Source organism: Macadamia integrifolia, chromosome 13 (assembly GCF_013358625.1).
Source record: "Macadamia integrifolia cultivar HAES 741 chromosome 13, SCU_Mint_v3, whole genome shotgun sequence".
NCBI classification, from domain to species: Eukaryota; Viridiplantae; Streptophyta; class Magnoliopsida; order Proteales; family Proteaceae; genus Macadamia; species Macadamia integrifolia.
Window position 1 is genome coordinate 10,675,049 of NC_056569.1, and position 21,002 is coordinate 10,696,050.

Consider the following 21,002-nt stretch of genomic DNA (forward strand, 5'->3'; position numbering starts at 1 on the left):
ACCAAAATATTTCAGTACAAACACCTCTTTTACTGAAAACGAGGGATCCCGATCTGCCTTGCACGTAACAAATCTGAAATATATATAGGTTTGCTCGAGAGAACTAAAGAAAGAGCACTACTTTCACCTTTAATAGCAGCAAAGCATTGCATTGAAAGCTTGGAGATACCTTCATGCTGCCTAGAGTTTCTCTCCCTCCAGAGGTAGTAAGGAATAAGAATAATTCCTTTGTTCCAAACCTCCTTAAAAGTTATTGTCTTTGATTAGTTCTTCCACCATATGAAGAGGTCTTCTAACCTTGAAAAAGTTGGCCAATGAAGAGTGAAATAATTACAGAATTGAGGCCATAGAGAGATGGAGTAAGAACAATGTAAAAGAAAGGTGATCCAAAGATTATTCTGCAGAGCCACAAAGATCACATCTGGATGGCAACTGAATATCCCTTCTGCAAATCACTTCATCTGTTGGAAGTCTTTTAGGGACAAGTCTCCAACCAAAAATTGCTTTACTTGGCAGAATTTTTATTTCCATATAAGAGAAAACTATGAGACCTTTGGATGCTTCTTTCGGATTTCCTCCCAAGAAGAATTTATAGAAAAAGCACCAAATGAGGAGAGGCACCAATGACATAAGTCTCTCATATCAGAAACATGAATCGTCTTGGCTTTTTCAAAAATTGCCTGAAGGAATTTTGAATTCACAGTAGGAAAGCACCATCTGTTATTGGAAATAAAGTCTGAGACTTTCATTTCCATGCTATCAAACCAACTCATATTTAGATTTGAGTCTCCTGCAATTGATCTTCCATTTATCAAGCCAAAAATTAATTTTGTTACCATTACCCATTGACCAAACTTCCATCTCAGATATAAAAGACCAAACCTTTTTCTGACCAGGAAGAATGGAAGAGGATTTGTAACTTCGACGCAAAGAGCCATCCTTGTTAACAAATCTGGATCTGAAAAAATTACTCATTATTGAGTCATCATGCTTGATCTTCCAAGACAATTTGCAGAGACAGGCCTTATTCACATCTCTCAATTTTCTGATCACCAAACGACCCTCCTGTTTAGGTTTGTACATGCTCTCCCCATTTAACTACCACCTTCTTCTTCTTGTCCATATCACCAGACCATATAAAATTTCTCATCCACTACTCCACAATTTTGATGGAAGATTGGGGCCACCATTAAACTGCAAAGTTGTGGATTGGAATACTAGAAATCACTGACCTTATAAGCTACACCCGACCAACAAGAGAAAGCAGTTTACCTTTCCTGCCAGACAATTTGGACTTGATTTTATCCATCAAAGAAAGAATATGATTTTTGGTCACTCTTCCCATAAAAATTTCAACCCCCAAGTACTTTGTTGGAAGACGAGAGGGAGAAATTCCTAAGGTCTCAGATAAATATCTTCTTGTGAGGCACCACTTTCCCGAAGAAAATTCTGCTTTTATTAAGGTTAATGTGCTGACCAAAGAACTCCTGATACCTGAGTAAGAAATTTTGCAAATGTCTAACATATCTTGCTGAGGCATTTTTAAACACGAAGATATCATTAGCAAAAAGAAGGTGGGTTGGGGTGAGGGCACCTCTGGGACCCAGGAGAGATTTTAATTTTTCAGTCGCTGTCAGGTTTTTCAGACCTCTACACAACACTTCTTCTGCCAAAATAAACAGAATTGGTGAAATCGGATCACCCTGGCGATGGCCAAGACCTGCTCCAAAAAATCCTATAGGGCCCCCATTTACAAGAATTAAGATTCTTGAGGAAGAAAGAATCTCATTAATACAGGAAATCCATTTATCAGAAAATCCAAACCAACTCAAAGTAGCATATAGAAAGTCCCATGATATAGAGTCAAAATCTTTTTGAACATCAAGCTTTAGACCCATACCACCACCTCTCATTGTAGAATGCATCAGATTTGCTATCTCAGAGGCTAAGCTTATATTAGAGGATATAATCTTTCCCTTTTGGAATGCACCCTGTTCCTCGGAGATAAGGCAAGGGAGAAAAAGACTCATTCTAGAGGCTAGGATTTTTGTTAGGACTTTACAATAAAAATTCCCCATACAGATAGGGTGGAATTTGTAAAGGGAGGAGGCTCCTGAAGATTTAGGAATTATAGTAACAAAACAATTGTTAACCCCTTTGGAAATCCGACCCACCCTAAGGAAATAAGAGACAGCCCTACAAATATCCAAGTCAATAACGTCCTAAACATGTCTAAAAAATTTACCTGAGAACCCGTCCGGACCAGGGAAGCAATCAGAGTCAAGATTCCCAGACAGTTTTCTTCATCTCATCAACGTTTGGAACAGCCTTAAGAAAGGTATTGTCATCTTCATTCAGCTCTCAAGGCATGCAGTCAAGAAGATCCCAGTGAGGAGTGACCTGAGATGCCCCATGAAAGGACTCATAAAAATAAGAGATATAGCTGGAGAGAGATGGCTGATTAGAGACCCATGATCCATCCTCTTTCCTTAGAGCTCGAATGTGATTACGAGAGCGCCTCATCTTCACTGACAGGTGAAAATATTTGGAATTGCAGTCACCTTCTTTCATCCACTTTCGCTTAGCTTTTTTAGACCAAAATTTCGCTTGCAACTGGGAAGCCTTGAGTAGAGCAGTTTTGGCATTAGCTTCTCTATTAAAGAGCTCATCAGACATACCACCATCTCAATTTCATCTTGAATAGATTTAAGAATAGAAGAAGCTCGGTCCACTTCCTTGTCAACATGGGGAAAAGTTTCCCTAACCCACAACCTGAGGAGATATTGTAGGCACGGTGATTAGGAGCCCATAGGAGATATTTTTTTTTTTTCATTTTTTTTTTTAAGTTTGAATATGAAATATTCGAGTAGATGTTATGTAAGTTTTAATCTTGTGAAACAATGTCGTAAACAAGTGGTGGTGGAGCACCAGTTAGCTACCAACATTAGAACTGAATGGATCTATAATCAAAATTTTAACTTCCCGGCCTTCCTCCCCCTTGTAGTTTTTCAATGATTTCCTTTTCTACGATAAAAATTGAAGGCTTTGTTGAGATGAAGACCCATTTAATCATTGACATTATAATATCATTTCATTTTATCATGGTGAAATATACATGTCAACTTGCAAGTAATTCAAATTCAGATTTTTCAAAACAATAAAAAATAAATCAATTAAAATGTATTTTCCTAAGTGATAAATTATATAGCTTTTGGAAACGGTTGCCTGTTGCTAAATCCTAAGGATTGAATCCCATTTTCACATAAGGCATTTAGTTATCAGGTAAGGTTGGGTTGAGCAATTAAAGATTAGAGAAGTCGTAGGTAAAAAGAATAATGGGTTTACCAATTAATAATAATAATAATAATAATAATAATAATAATAATAATAATAATAATAATAATAATAATAATAATAATAATAATAATAAAAATAATAATAATAATAATAATAATAATAATAATAATAATAATAATAATAATAATAATAATAATAATAATAATAATAATAATAATAATAATAATAATAATAATAATAATAATAATAATAATAATAATAATAATAATAATAATAATAATAATAATAATAATAATAATAAGAATGCATTTTCAAACATTAGAATATAAATACCATATCAAACACAATTTCCATTCTAAAATAAAAAAAGGCATTCGAACTTAAAGGTGCTAAAAATGGCATTCTCATTATAGGTTGAGAATGCATTCCGAGAATGCAAACCAAACGCTGACTTTTTATCCAAGCATATTCTACATTTCATCTGATCTGATTTACATGCTTCTATCATGAATCAGACCTCGATACAAATAACTATATAAGAGCAGAGTGCACAACAATCGGACTTCTCACAGTATGAGTGCCATCGGACCACTCCAGTGATGCAGATGCCATAGACGTCTTTGGGTTCAATTTACTTCCAGAAACAGTCACGACAAATGATTTATCCTCGTTCAACGATTTGAAAGAAAGAACACTAGGCTTAACACTAATTGTAATGTTAGAATGGGAAGTGATGATGACTGATGTCTTGTATATGGAGTTTTCTGAGCCAACATTCTTAACTGTCCTAGTAAAATTAATTGCAAAAGGCTTATCTTTTTGTTGAACATAAGCTGTCATTGATGGATAATTGAGATCCAACGGCGTTCCTTTAGTGCCTTGAGGACAACTACTATTATCTCCTGATATACTTCTAACCCTCTTGGTATCCCAGCCTATATTGCAAAGGAATTTGATGTAGTCATCATTTAGGATTTCGTATACCAGACCGGGATTTATAGCTTTCACCGGATTGATATGGCCAGCACCATAAGCAAATTCAGCATCCGGGTTCCTGGTGGCATTCATTGGCCAGGCTATAGATTGAAAAAGAAAATAAGATTGTATTAAAATGAAAGCAAATAATTTTACAAGCATATATAGATTGAAGGAGGGTATTACCAGTGGTCATGAGTGCAGATTTGATGGCAGAAGGTGACCAATTGGGATGAAAAGATTTAACATAAGCGGCAGCAGCGGTAGCATGAGGGCACGCCATGGAGGTCCCAGATAATATATTGAACTTCACTTTCCTTTCATCAAGAAAGGAAACTGAACCTAAAGGTGAAAATGCGGCCAAGATATTTACCCCCGGGGCACTTATATCTGGCTATAATTTTTATTGAGAAGGCCATGTGATCAGAAAGACAGACAAAATAAATGAAGGGAACTAAATATATTGTTTCGGGGTGGAGAGAGAGAGAGAGAGAGAGAGAGAGAGAGAGAGAGAGAGACCTTGAGAATATCTGGTGTAATGGGATTTGGTCCACGGGAAGAGAATGAAACAACAGTTGGGGCAGATGAATCATTTTCTGCCTCACTCTTCAAGATATTTGCTGTAGGGTTTCTGTAGATTAAAAAGTTTGAAAGAGTATAAAATTAGGACAAAGACAAATTAATCAACAATAATATTAGAATATAGCCCTAAAAAATTTTCAATAAAATAAGATGATGATGTGTAAAACATTGAATTCATTCTCAGCTCCTTTCAGCATCATCAAACAACTACCAACGGTTATTGTGGACTTACTTTGTGGAATTCATGTACGACTTGACCTCCTCTGCAGCCTGTTTTTTTATTTGTATTGCAGGTAAAGGATATGGAGAAGAATAGTCAAAATGTTTATCCTCTGACATTAATACCCCTAGAGCTCCAGTTTTCTTTGCTGCTTCTCCCATACTTAACTGATCACACAGCAAAACCTTTCCCTTCACCAAATCACTATCTAAGCAGCGTTGTAAACAAAGTCTGAAACACAGAAGGCAATTATCTTCACTCGTAAATTGTCATCTAGTTAAGAAGATGGAAGAAGCTAGTAGTTAACGAAGGAGGCAATTCATTACCCAGCCCATGATTCATTACATTCTGCTGGATTAAGTACTTCTTTTCCATATGCCAATGGATGGTATGTTCCAGTAAAAGAATTTATGGAATTACCCTGAAATCGGAAAAATAGTACTTAATTGATGGCATTATGAACTTGGAGACAATGCAGTTTCTGCTGCGATCTATGAACCACTAGCTTAGTAAAGCTAATGGAAGTTATTCCTCAAGCATTATTCCAGTTCACAATATCTATAGTGAATAAAATTCTGCATAATAGGGCAACAAATCACTTAATTTTTTTTTTTTAGATCAATTTTCTTGTGCTGTGTTTGATATGCATATTTGGTTGATAATGCATTCCAAGAATTCATAGCAAACATAGCCTTAATTTCTAGGAATTAAAGAAAAATCAGTTCAGTTGTTGCCAGTACCCTAAGACAATCTTCTCCCCCCTCCCCAGTTACCCATCAAATAAAAAAAAAAAATGAATAAAAAGGATTAATCAAGACTGCATAATGCTTCTTACCTTAAGGACTTTTCCATCTCCTAGGACAACCTTATCAATGATATGGCGGTCTATAGTGCTTGCCGCAACAGATAGTATCCAAGGTGCAATGCTTATGATTGTTTGCGTATCTGGACCACTATTTCCAGCAGATTGTGATGTGAGGATGCCTTTTTGCATGGCATGGAATGCCCCGATTGCTATAGCTTCTATATCAAAATCACCCGCAATGGAGGTTCCTATTGAGATCGAGATGATATCTACTCCATCCGCAATGGCATCATCAAAAGCAGCAAGGACATCACTTTCAGCGCAACCCTTTGAACCACAAACATTGTAAGCTGCAATCCTTGCTGATGGTACACCTCCCCGTGCATTCCCTTGGGCTATTCCATAAAAGCTCGCATTAGATACTAAGTTACCGGCAATTGTGGAGGCAGTATGTGTCCCATGTCCATCTGTATCCCTCACTGAATCACTTTCATTAGAGTAAAATCTCGCACCAATGATCTTGCTGTAAAAGATTCATGGATAAATGTTGAGATTAATCTATCACATCACAGCATATTATATAGATGGATCTAATAAAAGTAACATCCGGCCAAGTGAATTACTTGTTGCATGTAAAATTATTGCCGCCTTTACAAGCACCCTTCCATTTCTTAGGAGGAGGGCCAAATCCTTCGTCACTAAAACTTTCAGATTCTGGCCATATTCCACCATCAAGAACACCAACAATCACATCACTCTCAGCCGTGGGTATTCTTTTGATAGCCGTGGACAAACCGATGAAGTCCCACGACCTAGTTGTGTGAAGTTGGAGAGTCTTACTAGGGAAAACAGATACTACACCTTCTTTGCCTGACATGAGATGAAAGATATTATGATCATATATGTTGTCTTAAAACTGAAACATAATTTAGAAATTAAAGATATGGAGTTACTAACTGGCAAGCTTTTGTTTCTCTTGTTCATTGAGTTTTACTGCAAATCCATTAAAACTTCTTTGATAGCTTCGCACAAAGTTATCGGTTATATGGCTGCACAAAGAGAGTGATATCATTGGTAAGAATTTGGAAACTTTTACATTAGCTTATTTCAATGTAACCAATCGTGGCTATATAGAATTATAATCATCCTATGTGGCACATATATAAGACAAAAATATTATCACGTATCACACAAAAGATCATTATGACATACACATGACTGTTATATAGTATATGGGTTTCCCCTTACTGTATGAAGTCAACATTCCCACAAAAAGGAAAATCATCATAGAAACAATCTCATTGTAACCAACTGTAAAATACCAAATGTGTCCCATTTTACGTCTGTTGATGTCGTTTGAATTTAATTATTCAAAATTTTAAAGAAATAAAAGATAACATATTTGAGAATTGAAATAAATTGATTATCCACAGATGTAATTAAAAAAATGCAGATGAAGTGTAATAAATAAGAAACTAGAGTGTTCTCTAACAAATAGAACTAATTACCTATCCTCAAGGACTTCCTCTAGCATGCTAAGGTGCTGAGATGTAAGTGAATATTCTTCACCTTTAGAAAGTGCACCCATGTACACAATATAGACCTGCATGGCCATCAACAATATAAACATGATCAGTACAATAAAATAGAACCAAGAATATCGCTTAAGAACCATTAACCAAGAAACATGCAAGGATGTATAGAGAGAGAGAGAGAGATTACTTGCCTTTCTATCTTCTCCAACAGCATCACAACTATTGCTTAGTGCAACAATAAGAAGAACCAGTAGCAGCAAGGGATGAGAAAATGAAGAAGCATGGAAGAAGTTAGCCATCGTTGAATTCCCAAGGCCTAGTGTGGTCACTAAAAGACAATATATTTATAAGTGGGTAGTGGGAAAGAATCCTAATTAATAATTGATTTTGATATGATTTACTTTCCTATCAAATGTTGAAGCACATATAGAAATACAACTAATCATGTCACTTGATACGTAAAGCCTGAGTGAATCACTATGAATCTGCTCACTGCCAACTCTACTAATTTTCTTGAATGAAAATAGTAAGTATTAACCCTTTGTTTCTTTATTTTTTTTTTCTTAAACTTGTAAGAATCTTTCTCATTCTCCAATGAAACGGGGCTATAGAACTTTTTTTTTTTGGGCTATAGAACTTTACCTTAAACATGTCAATGAACGGGTTCTCTCTCTGTCTGATGTTGGAGACGATCCGGTTTAAACCCTTTTTTTATTTTGGATGAATATTAAATGAAATATTAAAATTCAGGGAAACAACATTTTACCAATATGGATAAAAACTCAGAGATTCATGTCAACACCATAAAAAAAGTATAAGAGATCAATCTCTCGCATATTGCGATTTCCAAAACAATTTTCGACCTCAAGTGTGTGAGTGCGGAAACAATTAGGATCGTCCTACTTATAAGGTCATAGACATTCAAACAACCATTAATGGAGGGTATAAGACGGTTAGGTTAGTTTTACTATCACAAAACCTTAAAGTGGATTTAGCCCTTTAAGCGTGAAATTCACCTTCCACGATAGTTTGTTGGCTCTCCATTTAATCCCTGTAGTGACAGAGTGAGAATCCCTTCTTTGAGCTCACTGGAAAAGATTAAGTAGAAATTATACTTCTTGGCATTCCAGAGAGGGAGAGAGAGAGTGTGCGTTCTCTTGTTGTACGAGAGTCATATCTTCTTAATCTCGAAATAAGGAGATCAATCCTTATCTTAAGGGAGGGGTGGCAATTACTATAATTGTTCCAACTCAATAATGATTCGGCCTATGTAACCAGTAAAAAGTGAATGAGTATCAAATTCTTAAAATTTGGAATATGAGAATTTAAATTCAAAATTTAAACTTTGACACTCAAACCTATTCAACATGGTGGGCCCACCTTTGATACCTCAATGGACACGTTATTTCCAACAATTCCTACTTGTGCATCAAAGACAATGGGATCAAGATCCATAAAATCATAACATCATATCAAATCTTATATTTAAAGATTCTAAAATAACGTACAACTTCTCAAAAATACATGCCAACTAGAATGTGTTGTCGCAAAAAGTAAATCTAACACGTGAAGGGATACCCCATTGGGATATGACTCATCATGCACTGTAGTATTTACCTATATCATACTATCATACTATTATAAGAGTGCATGTACGCATGCTTCGTGGCTAATCTTTTTTTGGACTATTTTATCATTTTTTATTTAAATACCTTAACTTCTTAATTATCTCTTTTTTTCCATCTTTTTAATTTTTTTTTTGGTACCCTTTTTCTTATTTTTAATAGTTTCATTATTTTTCTTATAATTAAATGTCCTCCACTCATTCTCAAACTCTCACGCCCCCTCCTACCAAAAATATTTTAAATACTAGTTTCCTAATCTCCCTCTTCTCACTTTTCTTTTCCTTCTCTACCTCCTTCAACCAAAAATAGTTTAAACATTAGTTTCCTTATCTCTATCTCTCTCTTTCTCTCACATTCCTTTCTCTTTCTTTATGAAAAAAAATATTTTATCTAATAATATCATTCTTTTTTATTTTTTCCTTTTTCAGAATATTATCATTCTATATTTATGTTAAAAAAATCTTTAAAATCTTATAATTAAATAAGGAATATATTTTATTCAATAATATCATTCTTTTATTTTTTGGCATAAAATTTTTTTTGGTTCTACTCTCTCTTCCCCTTCTCTCTGCCAAGAACCATCTACGTCCATTTCTCTTGCAGCATCAAGCTAGACTAGATCAGCTAGACTATATGTATGGTGAAATGGTAAGACTACTGATTAGTTATTTTCATCTTTGTTCAGTAGTTCCAATGATTTTCATCTCAAATATGTTATGCGTTGTTTATAGGAGCCACTAATGATTGTTTTAAATGTTTTGATGTAGTGGATTTATTTAGCTTTTGGTCTAAGCACCAAAGTATTTTTACACCTAGATCCCCTAAGATCATCTGGGAATGAAAATTTGATTGGCTAATGGATTCCTAAATGTGTAGGTTAAATTCATCAGTGAACATCAATTAGAAATCCAGTTCGCTAAAGTAGTGATCGTGAAACTCCTGGCATCAGGTATGCTATACACCAGTCTGGAAATCCTATAAATATCCCCCTCCTTTGTATTTAACACACCAAGATCACAACCCCACAACCACCCTTAAGAAGTGAAGCTCTGCCCTCTCTCCTCCTCCCCTCCCCATTTTGAGTTTCTTCGGGTCTTCGGAGTGATCTTCGTCAAGATTATAGATTTTGTTCGGATCTTCGAAGTGTTCTTCGGGACTTTGAAGATCTTCAATCCAAGTATGTAGTTCAATCCCTTTTCAATTTTTTTCCAAAAATAGTAGTTCCTAGCAGAAGCTCTGTCTGAGTGCCCTTGGAATCTTTTCAGAAATGGCCATTCCCAGCAGAAGCTCTGCTGGAGTACCACCTCAACCTAGCCCTCCCATAGCTTATCCCCAGCGAAAGCTCTGTCGAAGTGCCACCTCTTCCAAAGACCAAAATGAACCTTCCCTAGCCAAGCCCTATCCGAATCCAAATCTGTAAATAGCCTTCCCTAGCTGAAGCTCTATCCGAATCCAAATCCGAAAGTAATCATTTCTAGCTGGAACTCTGTCTGAATATCATCACAATCAAAATCTCTCATGAAAGGAAGTTGGAGGTCAAGACCATCTTCCCCTGAGCCAGGAGAATCTGAAAGAAAGTCCAAACTAGTACTAATCGGGGGCCTACCCCTCTTGACCCGAAACAGGGGTTAAGTTCATGTACAGTTTCTTAACCGAATTGTTATCATGTAGACTTTATATAGACCTTGTTTTAGTGTACATAGTCGTTTAAATTTAGTCAATGTATATATGTGTGATAACTTAGCCATGCATGTAGAATAGGAATAATTGTGAAAAATGTTCGTTCTTAAGCATCTAGTAGGAAGACTGGTCAAACCGGGTAGATTGGATGCCTAACACCTTCCCAATTCTACAACCTGACACTTACCCTAAATCTCTGGACCAGACCAACTTTTGGGCCCTTTTCTCTGGAATTGAGCCCACCCTCGGGTTCTAGGCCCATAATCCTAAGTGGTGACTCCAAACCCTTTTGTATGATCCTGATCCCCATATTGGACCATCATGAACCCCCATCTAGAATGATGAACTTTACACCCTTATGAAATAGGCCCCACGTATCTCCGACCAGCGATAAGGCTATGCGGGGCTCACAAGCAAAGCACACATGACACACCCCTCCCTCATGAAAGAGAAGGAGAGGAGAGAAGACGGAATGGATGCAAGTCCTCCCCCCCCCCAAAAGGGGAAGAGAGACATCTCATCATTCTTAAGCCGCTACCTTCACAGTGGTAACTCTGCTGGGGATAAATGTCAAGCTTCTGACTTTAGATGCTACCATTAAATGCAAGAACATTTTCCACCACATCTGTTTGAAAACATGTTTGGCTAACCCCATGTCTGTAATTATATTCACTAACCGCATCATGCATCATGCTCGAAATGAAATCATTTGGCAAGGGACTCCCTGTCATGCCCGCACCCTCGGGGAGGTCAATGGATGTCATGGAGAGTACTCTGAGAGTAAATGGTAGTTACTTCCTGTACAAGGGTTAGGGGTATTGTTAAACGGCAAGGATGTTCATGTTTGTGCTAGCACCCTCAGGGAGGTCCTTGCACTTTATGACATTTTGAGATCGAATAATTTTATTTCTGCATTACACTTTTGCACACAATCACTTATGGTTCCACCACCCCGTGGCTGGTTGCTTAACCTTGTGTGTAGTCACGAGTCATGGGCAAGGAAGTCACCCCTTTGATCTCGTACCCATGGGTATATCAAAAGGATCACGTACCTTGCATATATAGATCTTGTCAAAGAAGCCTTATCAGTCCTATTGCATCCACTTTATACTCGCATCATGTAGGAAATAGATGGAGAATGCTAGGAATGCCACAAGCTAATCTGTAGAATTTGTTTGCGGTCTTCAAATGAAATATTCCTATGATATGTTCTAGTCATAAAGAAATGCTCTCCTAAGTGGGTTTTAGATAAAAAGGGTCCTTCCTCCTTAGAAATGAAATATGGATGATTTAGCATACGTGATCCGGGATGACTTCTGTTAAAGTCCCGTAAAATGCCGAATTATTTAAAAGACTCGAGGAAACTAGGTGGAAGGTCACCTAGTGGGATAAGATTAAGGAAAGCATGACTTTATTGGCAAAGAATGTATTAATAGGGATGTTCTGGCCAAGCCATTTGTATGAATCTCTCGCTTATGGCATTAAGTGGAATAGGGGCATCAACCCCTATCCACTCCCTACCACCAAGTGGACTAACTTTGGATGGATCATTGGTTGTTGATCTAGTGAATGTGTGAACAAGGGGTTGGGAATTCAAGAATCCTAAAATAAACCATTTTTGGTTCAGGCACAATTCCACACCTCAAGCATTCTCTGCGGTCCCTCTGGACACGTCAGGGTAATCAGTTGACTTGCCTAATTCCAGTGTCACCTCCATCGTCTCCTCGAGATTGCCTATCACCAAGTGATTACAGCCCAGTTAGTACGGATCCACACCACTCTGAATCACCCGAACAGGCATGGGTCCATCCCGTTGAGACCTTACAGACAGAAATGGCTGAAGTCAACTCCAGATCAGCACCCTCCTAGAGCTAATCCCAAGACTGAGACGGCACTGGCTATAAGAGATTTGGAGCAAAATGGAGCTACAGGTTATCATGGGAACTCTTTCCGAGTTGACTCAGGAGAACCAGAGCAAGTCAAACTAACCAGTCAAAGAGGATCTTCACCTACCCATCCCAATGGCCAACGAGGGGCCTATTCTAGGGTCCCTCCTCTTAGGGTAGTGATTGAAGGTGAAGAAGAGGAATTTGCAGTGTACGTCCAAATGGAAGCTCCGTAAATGCAGAGAGAAAGGAAAGTTAGGGAGCAATTAGAAAAATTGGAAACTGTGCTCCGAGTAGGGAAAAGTTCAGAAAGCCAAATAGTGGTTTTAGATGAAATGAGTTTCTTTTCAGGGGCAAGGATTCCCGAGAAATTCAAGTGGTAGACCGACAAGTTTGATGGATCAGGACACCAAAGCTCATCTCAAAGTCTTCCTTAGCATTGCTGAGTCATGGCAACTTGTAGATAACCAGATAGGGCAAGCCTTCATGTTAAACCTATCAGGACCTGCATTGAGGTGGCTCACACAGTTGGACTCATCCCAAACTCTGAATTAGACAATAATGGTGAAAGCCTTCACCAAGCAGTACTCCTACAATACCGAGGTGGACGTGAAATGTTGGGAGCTTGAAACATTGAGACAACAACCTAGAGAAGGATTCACCACCTTCTTGATGAGGTTTAGGGATAAGGCCACCAAGATGGTAAATCGGCCTTCAGGAGAAGAGCAGGTGGAGATGTTGATTGAAAACTTATAAAAGCCTTATTATGATGTCCTCTACTACCAACATCTACAAACTTTTGATGCCCTAATAGCCACCAGCACACGTGTGAAAAATAGAATCCTAAGGGAAGCTCAGCATCAAGGATCCTCCCAAGATGCAGGGAAGAAATCACCTCATTGTACCCAGAGCTCAGAAGAATCACATGAATGCTTGTGCTTATAGGAAAATTATGAATCAACATGAATCAAAGGGCTGGAGCCATGAGGACCCCCAAAAGAAGAGAATCATTAGAAGAAGAATCAGAAGATCAGACTCTCGCCATTCATCCTTCCTCATCAATAGAAGTATCCACCGTAGCATATTACCAACCTCCACCATACCTCCCATCTTCACCATGTTATCATCCTCTGCTATATCATCAACCTTACCCCCACCATCAAGGAGAAGGAATTTCCTCATCCTATCACCCCAAATCTTCATATCCTACCTCTCACATTACATCATCTTCATACCACCCCACTCCGTACCCCTCATCACCCTCATACCAATCACATTCTCAAGGTTTGGTATATAAGAAGGATGGATGGACGGGTACGATTAGAAGGATATGCTTGCACTACCAGACTCCCTATAGATGACTTCATCGAAGTGAATGAATTAAGGGAAGACTAGGAGGGTGATCCCACTTCTCTAATTCAGTCCACTATATCTTCAAAGGACAATCCAATGGGAATCGAAAAGATTACAGATGATCTTTTTAGAGCAGAAACCGCATTGGCCATAGGGGAATAGATTAAAGAGCACACCTCCCTAATACTATGGTCTATACACTCTGAATATTTTGAATACTACGAGCATTTGGATGCAGGAGAATTTGATGGTCAAGAGGAATCTGATGGAGAACCAAGTGAGGAGGAAATCAATGAAGAAGAGGATGATGACGACGATGATGAGGACAAGAATGAGGATGAGAATAATGGAGATGACTCTGATTCTCAATAGGATGATGAGTATCCAAACTAGGATCACTACCAAGGGCCTTGGTACAATGATAATGATGATGAGTCGAAATGTTACTCACCAGATCACCAGATATGTTTCTCAGTCTATGCTATCGGTTGTGATGACCTAATAGTTGATCCGAGAGGTGGTGGCATTCAGTCTTCCCTCTGCATAGGAGGAGATGATTCTACATTAGATTCAGAAAATGATGAGGAATCTGGAGAGTTGACACAAGTTTATATGGACGAACAGGACTCCGCATTAGAAATGGAAGAAAAACTGTGTGAAGTGTACTCGAGCACATTAAGGATGTAGGAAAGAGTGGAAGAAATTGACAACATGCTGGGTGAAGTAATTATTGGTGATTGTTACTACCATGAGCAGTTGGATGATTTGGAGGAAATAGGGCCAGATGACACATTCACAGAGGCAGTAGACGCAGCATTCCAACAGCTTTCTAATGCAGTCAAAAAGTTACGAGCCAAGGCTGTGGATATTTATGGAGGACCTCGACTTTCCACCCCAAGTAGGGAGGGAGAATCAGAAGAAGAGGATGATCCCATGGTAGGGATAATCACCATAACAAATAGTGATGATGAAGATTGTTATCCCACAAAGATTATTGTGAAGAAACCTGTCAATGTGATGGAAACTAGAAGTGAAAGAGAGTATACAAGCAAAGCTCTAGCAGTAGAACAGTCAGGACTAGTGAGGCAAGAACCAATAGCTTGAAAAGAGAACTTGAGAATCCGGTCCTAGCTTAACTCAAGAAGTCCCAGGCTAATATCTCAATTTAGGGATTGTTAACCCCCACACACCGTGAAGCAGTTTTGAAGTCTCTCACCAATGTACAGGTGCCAATCGAGATAAATCCGGCACATCTCACACATATAGTAGGGGCAACCTATGTGGTTTAATCCTTGAAGCTCTCAAATTCAGAGCATCTCAAAGGGGTCCAGCAAAATTAAGCTCTCCACATCATGGTAGAATTCCTTGAGAAGGTGGTTCCCCAAGTTCTTGTTGACAATGGGTCTGCTTTGAATGTGCTACCTTTGAGATCGATGAAGAGTATTGGCATCAACCTGGAAGAAATGAGGTCAACTACCCAAACCATACGGGCATATGACAACACCAAGAGGAAAATCCTTGGCATCCTTACCCTTGCCATAAAGATTGGCCCAATGAAGTTTGATATTGATTTCCAAGTCATTGATATACCTACAACTTTTAACATGCTCTTGGGAAGGCCTTGGTTGCATCATACAAAGGTAGTGTTCTCTAGTCTCCATCAAAAAATGAAGTTCGTTCATAAAGGAAAGGTGATCACGGTAGCCAGAGATCCTGAGGTGGTTAACACCTTAGCCAATATTGACAATAGAGAAGAACAAAACCAGGAAGTTCAACTAAGTGGTTTTGAATTAGTTACAACTTATGTAGCCATTGCCAAAGAAGTTCCAAAGGAGAAAATCCAGCTAACTATGAAGCCATCTGGAGTCCACTAGTGAATCAAATGATGAAGAATATGCAATATTTTCCTAGCATGGGGCTAGGGAAATATCATTAAGGAGTTCCAAAGCAGCCTAGTTTAGCAGTGAATAAAGGGAAGAATGGTCTCGGGTACAATCCTCCGACCACCAAGGGGTAGAAAGTGCTGAGGATGACTAGGAAGATCTCCGTCTCTTACTACCCTACTCTCAATGGGTACTTTATGAAAGAAGGAGAGGATTTCCCTTTCTACGACTAGGATTTGAAGTATTTTTCCAAGACGAGTTCGATTGGGTGACTCATGAAGTGGAAACATAGCAAATGCTAGTCAAGGAAAGTAATCAAGACAGTTGCATCACCGAGATAGAAAAAATTGCACTGATTGAGATTGAGTTTTCCTCGGATAACCCTACGACATTGATCAGATCAAAGGAGGCACCAAGTCCTTGATTCCTCCTAAATGCAGAATGGGAAAAGAAAATAAGGCTCACCTGGAGTCTACTACTTCCTATTGATTTGAAAAGCTACATTTTCTCTCTCCTACAAGAACCAAGAGCCCGAGAGTTGCATGAGCTCAAGCCTTGTCCTTTCAGAGGAAGAAGTGTGTATGCAAAGCAAAAAAGAGCACAAAGAATGATGGTTTGCATGTACTGTGCCCGAATCAACTACAACAGGAAGGTCCATGAAGGTGGTCAAAGATATGACCAAGGCACTGGAATGGCATCCCTCAACAGGCTTGAAAAGATAGACTTTATAGAAAGAGGATTAAGTAGTCTCCACCAATCCTCACCCCTCAAAAAGTTTGGTTTTCGAGAGCACGAGGTTGATTAGCTAGTATTTGTGAAGAAGAAGGTACCTATCCAGAAGAACCATTGCACTGTTGAAGAAATAGCAGCAACTTTTTCGGAAGGAGAAGAAGGCCCCTTACCACACCTCCTCATCCATCGAGCCGTTGAACCACTCTGAATTGGACAAGCATTAGATAAAACTTCAAGTTTGCTCATGCTATTAAGCCAACCAGCCTAAATACCCCTGGCGAAAGCATCAAGCTAGTTATCAAGTCTGTAATCGAGTCTATTGTTTATGATTTTGTGTCAGCTTCCCCTCTCGAGGAGAGTCCAAAACCTTTGTATGTCGAGTCTATTACTCCTATCATGAATGAGATTTCTGATTCCGAGTATGACTTGCCTTCTTTTTTTGATGATGATCTTAATAAATATCAAGAATCAATAAAAAAATGCAAACCAAAGAAAGCCCAACCCGAATCAATAAAACAATGCAAACCAAAGAAATCCCAACATCTGTGAGGATACTCGGGTTATTAATCTAGGAACCAACTAATGCCTTCGAGAGGTAAAAATTGGCACTACCTTTGATGATGAAGAAGCAGATGATTAGTCTTTTGAAAGAATTCGTCGAGGTCTTTGCTTGGTCGTATAGGGATATGCCTAGTATCGACCCCAACATCGTGCAACATCGATTGTCGACTTACCCTAGGGCAAAACTAGTGAAGTAGAAGCTCCAAAGAATGTGTACAGAATGGGGCAAAAAGATCAAAGAAGAGGTTGCGAAGTAGTGGAATGCAAGACTTCTGTTACACCCATGCCCCATTCCGGTCTAATTTGAACTATTGTGACAGGCCTCAGATCGGAGATCGAAAGTACGATCGGTTTTTGGCTCCGACTGTGCATTGTCGAAGGGGTAGAGATGGCCCCACATGTTTATGCATTGCATGTCTATCTAACTGGAGGGGATTCATACCTTCCAATCCCAGACGGTAAGTGACCCGACTCCTTGCACTTGATTTTTGGCACCCATTATAAATGCTGGAAGGTCTTGCGCATGTCCGAGGGCAACCACCCATGCGATACCAGCCATGGGACAGAAATTTATCAAGACAATAAGCTATCTTGACCACCGGAAGCAGTCTGGGCATGAATCCGATGCCTATTTCGATGGGTCCATAGGCTGCTGTTGAGGTTCTGTTGCTCGTGGGTCTCACCACTCGCATCGTAAATGGTTCTGGATAATCCCAAATCATTCTCTACATCTTCCTCTTAATTTGAACACCTTATGGACCTAAATGTGCGGGTCCTCGTGCCCCGAAACTCATTTTAACCTGATTAGTTCAAAAGAGGCCCAAACCAAACAGACCCTAAGGCCAACTTAAGTTATAAGTTGGGAAATGAGGATTCATTTCCATTGTGCCCAATGTAAGATAGGAGAGAAAGAGGAGAGGAAGGAAGAAGAAGGGAAGCAGGAGAAGATTGGAGGCATACCTTGGTGCCTGCTGTCACCTTGTTGTCGGAATCGCTGCCGGAGGTAAGTAAAACCTCCCATGCCACTCTCTCTCTACATTTTGACCTAGACAAAGCTAGGTATGGATATAATCTTGGTGTACACACACCATGTTTAGGTTATGGGATGCATGTTCTACCTTCCTGATGTTGTTGCCGACCTCGAACCAAGCCCGGTGAGCTCCGGCAACATGTAATGCCAAAAGACCAACTAGGGTTTCGATCGTTCGATAGACATATCCCCCAAATGGCTCAGTGAAAATGGAATTTTCTTGACTTAGAATGATTCTATGAACATCCCCTACAAACTCCATGGAACAAATCTCCACAATCGGGCCCGAGCCAAAAAGCCCCAAATTGGTTGGACTAACCCATGGTTTTAAGTATCGGTGCGTATCGTGCCGTATCGGCCGATACGTATCCGTATCAATAGGCATCGGCACGATACATACCAATACGATACATGAAAATTTTAAAACCCTTATGTATCGATACGTATCCTACGATACGCACCGATAAGCACCGATACACCACCGATACGCACCGATACTCACCAATATGTACCGATACTCTATGAAAAATTCAAAATTGAAGTGAAATGTATGTTTCGGTATGTATCGATATGTATCGGTGCGTATCGGTGCGTATCGGTATGTATCGACCGATACACACCGATACGTACCGATACGGTCATAAATGGCCAAAATGGGTAATTTTTTAGAAAAACACAACTTTTTGAGGTGTTTTTGTTCCAAAATTGCTGCCAACCATTTTTCTTTCTAACTAAAGTGGAAATCAAGATTGGGAACAAGGATTTTACATTTATGGGACAATTACAAACCTTGGATTCTTAGTGCGATACTCTCAATTTACTGTTTATGCATAATACATACTTTTTTTAACTATTTTTTTTATAAAAAAGTGTTTCCTATCCATTTATGTGCATATTTTTAGTGTATCTTAGCGTATCTCCGATACGATACGATACCCTCCGATACGTATCTTAATTTTAGCCGATCGATATGACGACCGATACCGATACTTTAACCCTTGGACTGACCTATACCACCACCAAAAATAGGTCTGATATTTCTGGTGAAAATGCCTTGTTTCCGATGGTTGTTTACAGTGACATTACTTTTATTGGGAGACAGTGTCTATAAATTTTAGGGGTGATTTGTGTAGGTCCCTTCTGATGTTCCCAATGCGTACTGATGTACGATTCCCTTTGTGTTTAGGACAGTGACGTACATGTGCCCCGAAGTCAAAATTGATTTGATTGATTGGTGGCCTTATTTGAACCCTAAACCAAACAAAGATCAACAAGGTGAGGGATGGACTATGTTTGTTTCTAAAAATTTTTATTATCATTAAATTGCTCATATGTTTACAATTATATGTTTAATTGAAATTATTCAAATACGATTATGATATGCTACATTATCATTTTATGATTTTGATATGAATTGTATGGAAATGTATGATGGGATCTGGTGTGGCCGAGGTGGTACCAATACTGTGATCACCGTGTGCTTGGATGTGTGTGTGTGTGAGACGAAATCCAACGTGGCCGAGGTGATACCGATGCCGTGATTGCCATATGTATGTTGTATTCATGCATTGATTATGTGCATTAGAGTTAGTTGTAGTCGTGGGTTACACTTTGTGGCTAAGGTCTTACTGGTATCGTGTACCCTGGGACTGTATTTGGAAATGGATACGATTCGTGGCCGAGGTCTTGCCGGTGTTGCATAGTCCATACTCAACTGTGATACGTAAGCTAAATTAGGTAAATGGTCTCGAGTTTCACTTTGTGGCCAAGGACTCTCTGGTATTGCATACCTGGGACTGTATTTGGAGAGGGATTAAACTTTTTGGCCGAGGTCTCTCTAGTATCGTGTAATCTATACTAACTGTATCATTATGAAGGCATATAGTATATATGTGGTTAGGTATCACTCCCTATGCTATGCATCCTTACCAACAGGGATTGAGTTGTTGGATAACCCATTGTGGTATGTTTGATGAGCCCTTCCGATGTTCCACTCCTGCTGTACGATGTGATTATTGCCAGAGGCAGGAATCTATCTGGCATGCCTGATGTGTTACTGGTGTTGTGACTACCAAGAGGGGGTTATCAGGGGTTTGCTGGGTGACCCATGGATGCATACAGGGACCGACAGGCTTCTAATCCTGGCTAGGGTTTGTATCGCTGCGTAGTCGATGTGGTTTTCAAGATGAGGGAGACAACCTAATGCACCGTAGTAGCATTTACCAGACTTAGTTTGTATTGTTAGATGGCTAATAAACAAATGAACTGCATCACGAGCATCATGGACTATGTGTTTAACTTTCGCAATCATACATCATAAATTACTACGGCTATTGACTTGCTTGGATGTGCTTAATTCCACCCCTCACTGAGTGAGTTGGAAAGCTCATCCCACGTATACATCTCTTTTTAGATGATGATGCAGGTACCATGATGCCAATGGTGGGTGACCCAGTATCTTCTGGGTCAGAGTATGGTGTGAGCAACTGGTGGATGCCAGAAGTGGGGGAGAACGATCAGGATTGTGCTTGCGATCACTGTGCTTACGCCGCACCATGAGATTGTACATCATATTTTGATGCTTTTGGATACAGTTGTGGATTGTATATTTTCTTGATATTAGATTATATGTCATGGATGAATGTAACAGAATAACTCAGTTATTGCTGTTATATTACCATTAGATGTTTTTCCATTTTATTTATAATTCCACTACTATACTCTGATTCCACTGCTTATGTTGATTTATGTTGTGAGATTGTGAAAATGTCAAAGTACTGCTATCAGAGATCTTGGTAGGTTTGTAAGACAGGTATGTGTCTTACTCACACCATCGGT

At 39.0% G+C, this 21,002-nt stretch overlaps 1 protein-coding gene across 1 annotated transcript; it reads right to left on the bottom strand.

The window, feature by feature from the left end:
• Positions 1 to 3,676: 3,676 nt before the first annotated feature.
• LOC122059006 (subtilisin-like protease SBT4.13) lies at positions 3,677 to 7,713 on the bottom strand. The gene is made up of 10 exons (XM_042621716.1): positions 7,606 to 7,713; positions 7,388 to 7,482; positions 6,837 to 6,928; positions 6,503 to 6,749; positions 5,910 to 6,402; positions 5,401 to 5,495; positions 5,087 to 5,305; positions 4,792 to 4,903; positions 4,459 to 4,666; positions 3,677 to 4,373 (listed from the first exon to the last, which is right to left on the bottom strand). The coding sequence occupies exons 1-10, from the start codon at positions 7,711 to 7,713 to the stop codon at positions 3,829 to 3,831; spliced, it is 2,214 nt and encodes a 737-aa protein (XP_042477650.1). The 3' UTR covers positions 3,677 to 3,828.
• Between the last annotated feature and the right edge of the window lie 13,289 nt (positions 7,714 to 21,002).